Consider the following 12921-nt stretch of genomic DNA (forward strand, 5'->3'; position numbering starts at 1 on the left):
TAGAAATAACAGAAAAGGATTTTATAGGTATGTGAGAGAAAAAAGGAAAACGAGAGAGAATGTGGGACCCCTCCGGAAGGATACGGGTGACCTGGTTACTGAGGATATGGAGATAGCTGAAATATTCTACAACTTTTTTGCCTCGGTCTTCACTGGCAACCACTCGAACCACACCGCCCAAATCACAGAGGATGTTGGCTGGGTCTGGGAGAGTGAAGAACCACCCAGGGTAGGAGCAGATCAGGTCCATGAACACCTAGAGAACCTGAAGGTGCACAAGTCCATGTGACCTGATGAGATACATCCACGGGTCTTGAAGGAACTGGCGGCTGAAGTTGCTAGGCCACTAGCCATCATATTTGAGAGGTCCTGGCAGTCTGGTGAGGTTCCTACAGATTGGAAAAGGGCAAACATAACCCCCATCTTTAAAAAAGGGACCAAGGACAACCCGGGAAACTACAGGCCAGTCAGTCTTACCTCTGTGCTAAGTAAAATCATGGAACAGATTCTCCTGGTAGCTGTACTAAGGCACATAAAAAATAACCAAGTGGTTGGTGACAGCCAACAAGGCTTCACTAGGGGCAAGTCGTGCCTCACTAATTCAGTGGCCTTCTATGACAAAGCTACAGCGCTGGTTGACGTGGGTAAAGCAACGGATGTCATTTTCCTGGACTTGTGCAAGGCGTTTGACACTGTCCCACATGACATCCTTGTCTCTAAAATGGAGAGACACGGATTTGACAGATGGACCACTCAGTGGATAAAGAACTGGCTGGATGGTCACACTCAAAGAGTTGTGGTCAATGGTGCGATGTCTACATGGAGACCAGTGTCAAGCGGTGTTCCTCAGGGGTCTGTTCTGGGTCCAGTGCTGTTCAACATCTTTGTCAGCGACATGGATGACAGCATTGAGTGCACCCTCAGTAAGTTTGCCGTTGACACCAAGTTGTGTGGTGCCGTGGACTCCCTTGAGGGAAGAGATGCCATCCAGAGGGACCTTGATGGGCTTGAGAATTGGGCCAGTGCAAACTGCATGAGCTTCAACAAGTCAAAACGCAAGGTCCTTCACCTGGGTGGGGCCAATCCTAGGCACAAATACAAACTGCACACAGAGTGGGTTGAGAGTAGCCCTGAAGAGAAGGATTTGGGGGTGTTTATAGATGAGAAGCTCAACATGAGCCGGCAGTGCGCTCATGCAGCCCGGGTAGCCAACCACATCCTGGGATGTATCAAGGAAGTGTGGTCAGCAGGTCAAGAGAGGTGATTCTCCCCCTCTACTCTGCTCTTGTGAGACCCCACCTCGCATACTGCGTCCAGTTCTGGTGTCCCCACCATAAGAGAGACATAGATTTGTTGGAGCATGTTCAGAGGAGGGCCACAAGGATGATCCAGGGGCTGGAGCACCTCTGCTATGAGGACAGGTTGTGGGAGCTGGGATTGTTCAGCCTTGAAAAGAGAAGACTTCGGAGGGACCTAATAGCTGCCTTCCAATACCTGAAGGGAACCTACAGGAAGGCTGGGGAGGGACTTTTTACAAGAGTGTCCACTGATAGGACAAGGGGAAATGGGTTTAAGTTGAAGGAGAACAGATTTAGATTAGATCTTAGGAAGAAATTCTTCAGTACGAGGGTGGTAAGACTTTGGAATAAATTGCCCAGAGAAGTTGTGGATGCCCCCTCTCTGGAGGTGTTCAAGGGCAGGTTGGACAGAGCCTTGAGTAGCCTGATCTAGTTGAGAGGCGTCCCTTTCCATGACAGGGAGGTTGGATTAGATGATCTGTAAGGTCCCTTCCAGCCTATGCCATTCTATGTTTCATGTCTTCTCTTACAGTTCCTGAAGCTCTGACCAAAATGCAAATTTTTTATATTGGACAGTTCTTTTAGGCCTTTATGTTTAGTAGGAAAACTGGGAGTAACACTAAGATTTTCCCCTACTGGAAGAAACGATTATTGTTTCCTGCTCTTCATGCAGGATTTGATGAGGGGGGTGAGAAAGTTGGCAGGGGATTAGAGTCATTTTCTTTCCTTGCAAGTTTCCTTCCAAACAGATATTTGGAATAGTTTGTTGGCTTACTTCTGAGACTAAGTTTCTAGCACAGTAGTACTGATTTGTTTGGCGGCAAACTCTGAGGATCGGGGTGGGTATATACATACATAGATATATTTTTTTATTTGTATATTTATTTTAATGAAATGGAAGTGTCATCTGAACATGTAAATATGAAGAGAGAAGCCCTTTTTTAGAAACTTGTTTTAGGCAGAGTTTATAAAGCAGAGAAGAAAGTTGACTGGCACTGATGATGCTGGATCAGGTTGCTGTTCAGGTTTCTGTGTCAAAATTTATGCTAGGGCATTGCTTCATGTCTTTTGAGGCACAGCAATGAAAGCAAACTAAGAGCAAACTAAATTATGACACAAAGTTTTACAAGGTTTTTGTATTGCTTATATGCACTGAGTCTGGATGCAAAGTGAGGCAGCTCACTGAAGCAAAACTGACATCAGAAAGAGAACTAAAAAAACAACCATTCATTTTTAGTCTTTCTCCTGTCCTTCATTTCTAGTACTTGTGTAAGATCATTGAGTTGAAGCTCATAGTTTAGGCAAAACGATCAATTGACTTCTCATTGTTACTCTATTTGCTACAGCTGGAAAAGAAAGTGGAGTCTTTAAACCGTGAAATGGAGGAGACGAACTCTGAACTGAATATGCTCCTTCAGCGGCGGGACAGAGAAAACCAAGAAGGAGGGAATTTGGTAGCCATATTGAGATCCGATATTGAGCAGTCCAAGGATGAAAGGTTTGTGTATATCTTGGGTTATATAATGCTTAGTGGTTGGCTTCTTGTTTGCTTGTTTTCTCACTTTTTGTGAAGAAATCAATAACTAGGCAAAATTAAGTGAACTCAAATAGATAGATAGTGTAGGATGATGATATGTTGGCTTCATCTGTGAGGTTTTTTGAGTGTGTTTTGTGTTGTGTTTTTTTTATTACAAACCTGTCTTGATATGGAGAGCAAGGGTTTTTTTCTTCCTGGTTTTTTTTTTGTGGTCTGATGGAGACTTTGGTGTTTTGGGGTTTCCACTGTCTATAATCTTTGAAAAAACTAGGAAATGGAGAAAAGGAGATGATTCTTCCCCTCTACTCTGCTCTTGTGAGACCTCACCTGGAGTACTACGTTCAGCTCTGGGGCCCCCAACATAAGAAGGATGTGGACCTGTTGTAGTGAGTCCAGAGGAGGACCACAAAGATGAGAGAGGGCTGGAGCACCTCTGCTATGGAGACATGCTGAGAGAGTTGGGGTTGTTCAACCTGGAGAAGAGAAGGCTTCAGGGAGAACTTCTAGCAGCCTTCCGGTACCTGAAAGGGCTACAAGAAAGCTGGAGAGGGACTTTTTACAGGGCGTGTAGTGATAGGACAAAGGGTAATGGCTTTAAACTGAAAGAGAGTAGATTTTTGATTAGATAGAAGGAAGAAATTTTTTACACCGAGAGTGGTGAGGCACTGGAACAGGTTGCCCAGAGGAGTTGTGGATGCCCCATCCCTGGAAGTGTTCAAGGCCAGGTTGGATGAGGCTTTGAGCAACGTTGTCTAGGGAAAGTGTCCCAGCCCATGGCGAGTGGGTTGGAAGTAGATGATCTTTGAGGTCCCTTCCAACCCAAACCATTCTGTGATGTTTGTGAAAGCCTTTTGATCATAGAAACCTTTCAGTGCAGTGTAGATTGATTTGATATCTCGCTTGAATGTGTGGGTTAGAGAGAAGCTGTCATGCTGCATAAGCTTCTAGAAGAATTCCCTTTCTCACCTTTAAGAAACCGGCTTACTGTTTTTTCGAACTATAATGCTTTCATAAACATCATTTTTGTTATCTACTCTGCCAGAACACCTCTAGTTATTTTGATGTCACAGATATTACAGTAGTAGGCGTGTTCTCCCTACTGATGCTTCCACAGATGTGGAATCCTGAGATGTTGTGACCGCAGTATGATCTCTCCATCTACCTGTGGAGATGATGACAAAGGTTTTTTGCTGAGCCTGCTCTGTGAAAATGGCCTTGTTTTTTTGTGAGTCATCTGAATCATCTTCACTGATAACTGTCAAACTATGGCAAGATGTCCATTTTAGGCTGTCCGTTTTTCAGTAAGTTCAAAGTGTCTTTTAAATCGAGTACATGCCATTTTTGCACTGTTCAATATGCTTTTTTTTCTAGGAAAAAAATGCAGGAATCTTATCAGCATCTTTTGAAATTGCTTATGGAGTTGGTGAAGGCCACAATAGCTACTGAGGACCTTATCTGTAGCAAGATTGGTCTTTGCCTTGATGACAGTCTGGCTTCCGGAGATTCTAGAGGAAGTCAAAGCATTATGGAAGAAATGGGATTCATGCAGTGTTTCAAAGCAAGAGAAAAGCATCACCCAGAAAAAGGTGAGTACAAATCTACATAACCAGATGTAGTCATTTAATGGTCTTGAAAAACACCTTTTCATTTTCTTTTATACGGATGAGGTTCAGAAAGGGGATACATCTTGTTGCAGTGTTTTCTGTGTCTCTTTCAAAGTTGCTCCACGCTTGAGAGACTATCAGTGTTCTTTCATTTTAATTATTTTAATAGTGCGTTTCTGGAAAAGGCCGAATGGATTGTAAGGCAGGAAAGGTGAACTTCATGTACGCAGTGTTTTAGGCCCTGATGTGTGGCACAATATTTCCAAACGTTTTGAAAGACTGCCTTGATTTCTCACCGTTGAGTTATCGATGTGTACAAGTTTTCACCTTGCTTGGTCCTGAAGGTGCATTACAATGTCACTGTCTGATGTTGGGTATCTGAGTGGCCAGTTCTGTGTCATTTTTCTGTGTTTTTAAATAGCTTGCTTGTTTTCAGTAGATGAGCTGCTTGATGAAACTCTCACAGAACACAACCAGCTGTCTCCAGTGACTGATGAGAGGTCCGAGTTGAGCCAATACTTATGTGAAAGTGTTTTTACAAAGCCAGAATTGGCATGTGAAAATGAAGACATGATACTGAAAATTGGTCATCGTTTGCACACTGCAGTGGAGAGACTTCTGGAACTGGTTACAGAATCAACTAACCAAGTAAAACTTTTAAATCTGTATAGATGTATAATTATACTGAAAATATGACATCTGTTTTAAGGCTTGTGTGTTTAGCACCCTTTAGGATTTACTACTAAAAAGAAACATACTGTGTCTGAATACATTACAAGTTATCAGTATAGGGAGACACGTGCATCTCCCACTTCTTACAATGAAGGTTTTGGTCTTATTTAATCACTTTTCTCGAATGAGATTTTAACAACTTTTTTTTCTCCTAGCAGATCTGTAGGAAGGCTATAAGATTTATAAGATTTAATCTGGGATTTTAGATGCATTTGGTAACTTCTGGACACCAAAAGTTAAGGGGTTTTGAAGGGGTTTTAGCACACTTCACGTCAACACTTCTTCAACATTGATAAACAGGTTCAAGAAAACTCAGTCCTAGTTAAAATGTTTTGGGAATATGTAGATAGCAGGAAGCAAACATCATTGTAATTATATAGTGCTTATTTGTGATAAAAGGAGCTGGACTCAATATCATGAAAGAATTTGAGTATTTCAATACTGAGTTTTCCAGTGTCTAGACATTCAACTTTGGAAAGAGAAGCTGTAAATCTGAGGTAGGTGCTGTATACATTTAGAGGATTGATTTTAGTGCGACAGTAATTAGCCCTTAAATTAAGAGAAAATGTGAAGGGAAGGAATATATCTGAAATGCATCTTCTTGTCAGGTATTTTGTGCAACCTAGAGATAAGTGTCTGTGTGAAATGTATATTCACCATTTTTTAAAAATCCCTCCTAGAATGAGGTGCTTAAATTTGTGCTATTGGATACTGATGCTGGTTCCACTAGCATGTAGCTAACTTGTGGTTAAAGCGCTTGCCTAAGCCATGGCAGATCTAGATTCTAGGTCACCTTCATCAGCTACAGTGAAGCATACTCTGCTTACCTCTGTGAAAGTCCTATCCACCAGGATAAGCTACATATGAAATAAATGGGAATGGGGCTGATCTATTTCTTTCCTTTGATCTTGAGACGTTGCAAGATACATAGTCTCAGAGAACTGGTGCCGTACCTTGGAAACCTGATGATGTATTGACTTCACTATTAGACATGCCTGAATCTCTCAAAGAATTTAAGTGCAAGGATGCTTTGAATTTCAGGTAGTTCAGGGAGTGTCAAGCTGAGCAGCTTAGCCAACAGGGAGGTATCTCTTTTTATGCACAGTAAAGAAACTTATGTGCCTAAGGAAGATTTGTAGCAAAAATACAGGTATGTGAGTACAGGGAATCACCAAAGTGTCCAGGGCTTTGGACAAAGGCAACTTCAAAACCTGGACCTTAATGCATAAGTGTTATTTAAAGAAAACAGGAGGTTTTGTTCAAGTGTCTGTGGTACTGTTATACTGCATGTGTATCCAAAATCTAATGCCAGGGGAAATTGTTTACTTCAGCTGGAGAAAATGCATGAAAACCATGCACAATTTGAAGAAGAATTCAGCCGCCGAAATCGGGAAACTGCCCAAGCGGTTAGTCAGCACCAGGAACTAATGGAGTGCCTCAGCGAGGAAAGTGAGGCCAAGAACCAGCTGGCACTGGAGCTTCACAAGGCAGAGGGTAAGAAAATGAAACCAATATGAAGAGATTTTGATGTCATCTTCTCATAGGTTATTCCTCCAAATATCTACGGTACGCCTTTTGTGTCTTTTGTCATTGATTTGCTTGTCTAGAATCCATTTTCAGATTGTTAAGTTACTTGAAGCATGAGTCTTGTCTTGCAAATCTACTGCTTTTAATTCTCTTTATGAGAATTGGCTTTCCCTGGGGCAAATGTGATAGTGCTTAGTCCTGTCATTATACCATTGACTGCGTGTGAAAAATACTGTCATTTTTAAAACAGCGGTTTGCATTCCTGCATGACTAAACATGGGAGCTTGGATTATTGAAAAGAAGATGTATTCCAAGTGTAAATCAGCCCACCTCTCTGGCCTTGGAAAGATTCAGCATGAACTAGAGCAAAGTTTGATGGCAGTGGAGGCATAATCAGATTCTGTAAGAAAAGGCAGAAAGGCTGAGGCTGTTGATCTCAATGCTACCATAGGCTGCGTCTCGACAGCCTCATTGCCCCTCATGAAGATTACAACTTCAGGTCTCCACCTTCGCTTAGGAGCATCTTTGAGGGTTTCCATTGTCCTTCACATTGAGTTTCTCTCTCTAATCATGGCATCTGCTTTCCATTCCTCTTTTCAGTCATGCTCCTTAGGCTTATTTGGTCTTTCCAAGATGCTGTTTCCTTCCTTTCTGTGATTCATTTCTGGATTTCTTGGGCTCTGAATTTAATGCTTGGTCTTACTTTTTGGAGATTCTGTTTCTTTGAACTTCAGCCCGCAGCAGAGGACGTGTCAGGCTATGCTATGTTGTGAGGTGGTCCTAGGCCATTCAAAGCTTAACAATCCTCGTATACATCCCCTGTTTTGGAGACATTTTGTGACATGAGAGCCTCATAAAATCTGTTAGAATACATTAACTGGTACATTTTATTCCTTAAGATACTTCAAAAAGCCTAGCTACAGTGTAAATTTAAATTATTTTGCATGTCTTCCTTTCTATGTCACCTTCTATTGTTTGCATAAAATTATTTGTGTTTTCAAGCTGCTTTTTTCCAACAGATGAGTTTGTCTACTGCTTTATTTGCATTTTGACTTGGCATTTTAGGCATTATTGAAGGCTATGTTGCAGAAAAAGCTGCGTTGGAAGAGGCCTTGAATCTGAAAGAGGAATCTGAGCGTCGCCTTGTTGGGGAGCTGGAGAATATGCGTGAACGCTTCCAGGAGCTAACCCAGGAGCAAGCAATTCTTGGTGAGGAGTGGGTATGACACTTAGTGGAAAACAAATTTACCTTCAGCTAGGGCATGCTGCAATGTGTTTCAGTCTTTGGTTTGATGACGTAGTGAGCAGCTCAGTCTCATACACAGGTTAGCAGGGCCTTCCTGTAAAAGAAAATAAAATAAAGCAGCTGGTTCTTTGCTTATAAGGTGATAGTACTGTTAGTGAAGAGTACTGCTGTAGTCTCATGCTTAGTTAGAAATGGGAAGTGTCTGAGAAAATAAAAGGTATGTATTAACTACAGGCAGGTAGTTGCAACTAGTAAGTAACTGAAATTATGATTATTTGACACTGCAGTCAAAGAGAAGAATTGGAGCTTCAAGGCTTTTGTCTGCTTCCAGGACTAAGGAGGAGATAGCTTAATAATGATGAAAGAAATAAAATACTCCTGAAAGATTATTTGAATTGTTGCATCATGAAACAATTGTGGTGATGATGTGTACTTAGTTTCATACATAAGCTTTTCCCTTGCTCCCCAGCCTTGTCCTGTCAAAACACACACACATGATCAGTAAGGGTGACTGTGGCAAGATTTTAATGATCAAGCTCGAAGTCTGCTTAGGTTTTTAAAGGAGAGTACGCATGGGTTGAAAAAGCTGTGTGAGGTGGTGTTGTTGGAGAGGATAAGGTGAGGCAAGTATCTTAAACTTTTATATGAAGGTTGACTCACTGCAAGCCAAAGACAGCCACTGAAATACCAAATTGAACTCAGATAAGTGGGTGCAAATAAGCAGACTACATAACTCCTTCCCCCTCTCCACCACTCTCTCAGCCCCACAGAGTATGTGATACAAAGTAAGCGAACTACAGGGAGCTTGTGTAGAGAAGTGGAGTAGGATGAAGGGGAACTCTTCAACATACTAGGTGGAGTATAGTAACACTCAACAGATGGAAGTTGGTGGTGTGTAACTCACACTGCAGCTGTTGGACCACACATTTTAACAGTAACAGCAATGATTTAATAAAGATCCCGAAGAATCTCAGCATAATATAACTGGCTTACATGTAGGACATTTTTTTTGATTCACAGAAGAGTATTCAGAGATGTTATGTGATTTGCACTATGCACAAACTCAAGTCTAACTCATGCTGATCATTAATAGAATCACAGAATGGTTTGGACTGGAAGGAACCTCAAAGATCATCTAGTTCCAGCCTCCCTGCCATGGGCAGGGACACCCTCCACTACACCAGGTTGCCCAAAGCCTCATCCAACCTGGCCTTGAACACTTCCAGGGATGGGGCATCCACAGCTTCTCTGGGCAACCTGTTCCAGCGCCTCACCACCCTCTGAGTGAAAAATTTCTTCCTTATATCTAATCGAGATCTCCCCTCTTTCAGTTTAAAGCCATTGCCCCTTGTCCTATTGCTACAGGCCCTTGTAAAAAGTCCCTCTCCAGCTTCCCTGTAGGCCCTCTTTAAGTACTGGAAGGCTGCAATAAGATCACCCCAGAGCCTTCTCTTCTCCAGGCTGAACAGCCCCAACTCTCTCAGCCTGTCTCCATAGCAGAGGTGCTCCAGCCCTCGGATCATCTTTGTGGCCTCCTCTGGACTCGCTCCAGCAGCTCCATGTCCTTCTTGTGTTGGGGACCTCAGAGCTGAACGCAGTATTCCAGGTGGGGTCTCACGAGAGCAGAGCAGATAGGCAGAATCCCCTCCTTCGACCTGCTGGCCACACTTCTTTGGGTGCAGCTCAGGACACGGTTGGCTTCCTGGGCTGCCAGCGCACATTGCCGGCTCATGTTGAGCTTCTCATCCACCAACACTTCCAAGTCCTTTTCCTCAGGGCTGCTCTCAATCCATTCTCTGCCCAGCCTGTACTTGTGCTTGGGATTGCCCCAACCCATAATAATGAATCTGCGCATCATTTAAATAGCATTATATAGTTTTAACTTCTGGAATTTTCAGCTTTAATGTCATTCTAATACTTCTATAAGTGAATTTCTCTGTATCATATTCCAGTAGAAATTTATCACTTGAGATCATTGCCTTTCCATTTCTGGTAATGCCAGCATTACGTTACCCTCAGCTATGTCATCACGATGCTACCTTCAGCTATGTTGCGTAGATCTTTACTGCCTGAGCAGACTGCGTAACAGATAGATGTACATAGTGTGTGCTTATGTCACAAATAAAGACAGTAAGAAACAGTTATCTAGTGAATTTCTCTGTTGTCAGTAGCAGAGGAATGTAAAGACTCTAGGTTTCAGGGTATCAGCCCAAATTCTATAGGAGGGGTGGTTTGACTGGACACGGTATATATGTTGCAATTATCTGTGCACTTCTCAGGAGCCTTTGTTGTAGCCTCCTGCCTGGCTTTCGGCCCTACTGTTTTGTTGCTCTGCAGCTCTTGTCTGCCTCTTGCCTCTCCCCTACTTCATCTTTTCTTCTCGTTACCTTGCTGCTCTTCACGTCTCTTCTGACTCTTGTCTCTACCATTGTCCTGTTCTTGTGGGCTGCCATCCTTCTGTGTTCTTTCTCTGACTCTGCACTTGACCTTTCAAATATAGTGCAGTCAAAATACTCATGTATATACTCATAGAATAGTTTGGGTTGGAAGGAACCTATAAAGGTCATCTAGTCCAGCCCTCCAGCAATGAGCAGAGACATCTTCAATTAGAATAGAGTAGAATATTTCAGTTGGAAGGGACTTAAAATGATCATCTATTCCAACTGCCTGACTTCTTCAGGGCTGACCAAAAGTTAAAGCATATTATTAAGGGCATTGTCCAAATGCCTTTCAAACACTGACAGGCTTAGGGCATTGACCACCTCTCTAGGAAGCCTGTTACAGTGTTTGACCACCCTCGCGGTAAAGAAATGTTTCCTAATGTCCAGTGTAAACCTCCCCTATCACAGCTTTGAACCATTCCCACGTGTCCTATGACTGGATATCAAGGAGAAGAAATCAGCACCTCCCTCTCCACTTCCCCTCCTCAGGAAGCTGTAGAGAGTGATGAGGTTGCCCCTCAACCTCCTTTTCTTCAAACTAGACAAACCCAGAGTCGTCAGCTGGTCCTCATAGGACATTCCTTCCAGCCCTTCCATCAGCAACTAGATCAGGTTACTTAGAGCCCTGACCGCCCTGACCAGCCTGACCTTGTATGTTTCCAGGGATGGAGCATCTACTACCTGTCTAGGCCACCTGTTCCAGTGTTTCACCACCCTCATCATAAAAAATTTTTTCCTTATGCCTAGACTGAATATACCCTCGTTAGTTTAAAACCATTACCCCTTCTCTTATTGCTACAGGCCCTATTAAAAGGTACTGCATATGTTAGTATTAAAAGTTGTGTCCATCTCTGACTACTCATATGACATCTTAACAATACCTTATGAATACATACATTGTTATTATTATTAAATACCTTATGATTGTGTGCTACAGACCACCCAATCAGGAGGACCAAGTGGATGAGGCTCTACATAGGCAGACAAGAGTTGCTGCTCGTTCACAAGTCCTGGTCCTCATGGGGGATTTTAACCACCCTGATATCAGTTGGAAAAACAACACGGCGGGGAACAAGCAATCCAGAGGATTCCTGGAACGCATTAACAACAACTTCCTTATCCAAGTGGTAGAGGAAACAACAAGGAGAGGTGCCATGTTAGACCTCATTCTCATCCATAGGGAAGGGCTGGTAGGTAATGTTGATCTCATGGGTAGCCTTGGCTGCAGTGACCATGAGATGGTGGAGTTTGAGATCCTAAGGGCAGCTAAGAGGGGGAAGCTCAGCAAGCTTGAAACCCTCGATTTCAGAAGAGCTGACTTTTGCTGCTTCAGGAACCTCCTTGGTAGCGTGCCATGGGATAAAGCCCTGGAAGGACTGGGAGCCCAAGATTGCTGGTTGACTTTCAAGGATCATCTCCTCCGAGTTCAAAGGCATTGCATCCCTAAAAGGAAGAAACCGGGCAAAAACACCAGAAGACCTATATGGATAAGCAAAGAACTCCTGGCTAAAATCAAATACAAAAGGGGATTACACAAAGCATGGAAGCAGGAACTGGTAACCTGGGATGAGTACAAGGAAGTTGCTCGTGTACTCAGAGACCAGGTTAGAAAAGCTAAGGCCCTGACGGAGTCAAATCTGGCCAGCGATATTAGAAATAACAGAAAAGGATTTTATAGGTATGTGAGAGAAAAAAGGAAAACGAGAGAGAATGTGGGACCCCTCCGGAAGGATACGGGTGACCTGGTTACTGAGGATATGGAGATAGCTGAAATATTCTACAACTTTTTTGCCGCGGTCTTCACTGGCAACCACTCGAACCACACCGCCCAGATCACAGAGGATGTTGGCTGGGTCTGGGAGAGTGAAGAACCACCCAGGGCAGGAGCAGATCAGGTCCGGGAACACCTAGAGAACCTGAAGGTGCACAAGTCCATGGGACCTGATGAGATACATCCACGGGTCCTGAAGGAACTGGCGGCTGAAGTTGCTAGGGCACTAGCCATCATATTTGAGAGGTCCTGGCAGTCTGGTGAGGTTCCTACAGATTGGAAAAGGGCAAGCATAACCCCGATCTTTAAAAAAGGGACCAAGGACAACCCGGGAAACTACAGGCCAGTCAGTCTTACCTCTGTGCTAAGTAAAATCATGGAACAGATTCTCCTGGTAGCTGTACTAAGGCACATAAAAAATAACCAAGTGGTTGGTGACAGCCAACAAGGCTTCACTAGGGGCAAGTCGTGCCTCACTAATTCAGTGGCCTTCTACGACAAAGCTACAGCGCTGGTTGACGTGGGTAAAGCAACGGATGTCATTTTCCTGGACTTGTGCAAGGCGTTTGACACTGTCCCACATGACATCCTTGTCTCTAAAATGGAGAGACACGGATTTGACAGATGGACCACTCAGTGGATAAAGAACTGGCTGGATGGTCACACTCAAAGAGTTGTGGTCAATGGTGCGATGTCTACATGGAGACCAGTGTCAGGCGGTGTTCCTCAGGGGTCTGTTCTGGGTCCAGTGCTGTTCAACATCTT

General features: G+C 43.4%; 1 protein-coding gene across 2 annotated transcripts in view; it reads left to right on the forward strand.

The window, feature by feature from the left end:
- The window catches only part of PCNT (pericentrin), a 128927-nt gene that overhangs the window by 54362 nt on the left and 61644 nt on the right, over window positions 1–12921 (forward strand). Inside the window, exons 25-29 of one of the 2 annotated variants that reach the window (XM_086616121.1) lie at window positions 2645–2796; window positions 4207–4421; window positions 4861–5087; window positions 6503–6665; window positions 7764–7907. In XM_086616121.1, coding sequence (XP_086472247.1) covers window positions 2645–2796; window positions 4207–4421; window positions 4861–5087; window positions 6503–6665; window positions 7764–7907 — 901 coding nt within the window. The remainder of the gene's footprint in view (window positions 1–2644; window positions 2797–4206; window positions 4422–4860; window positions 5088–6502; window positions 6666–7763; window positions 7908–12921) is intronic. The other variant, XM_086616122.1, reaches the window with a different exon arrangement.

The sequence above is a fragment of the Tauraco erythrolophus genome, chromosome 8 (genome assembly GCF_009769465.1).
Source record: "Tauraco erythrolophus isolate bTauEry1 chromosome 8, bTauEry1.pri, whole genome shotgun sequence".
Lineage (NCBI taxonomy): Eukaryota > Metazoa > Chordata > Aves > Musophagiformes > Musophagidae > Tauraco > Tauraco erythrolophus.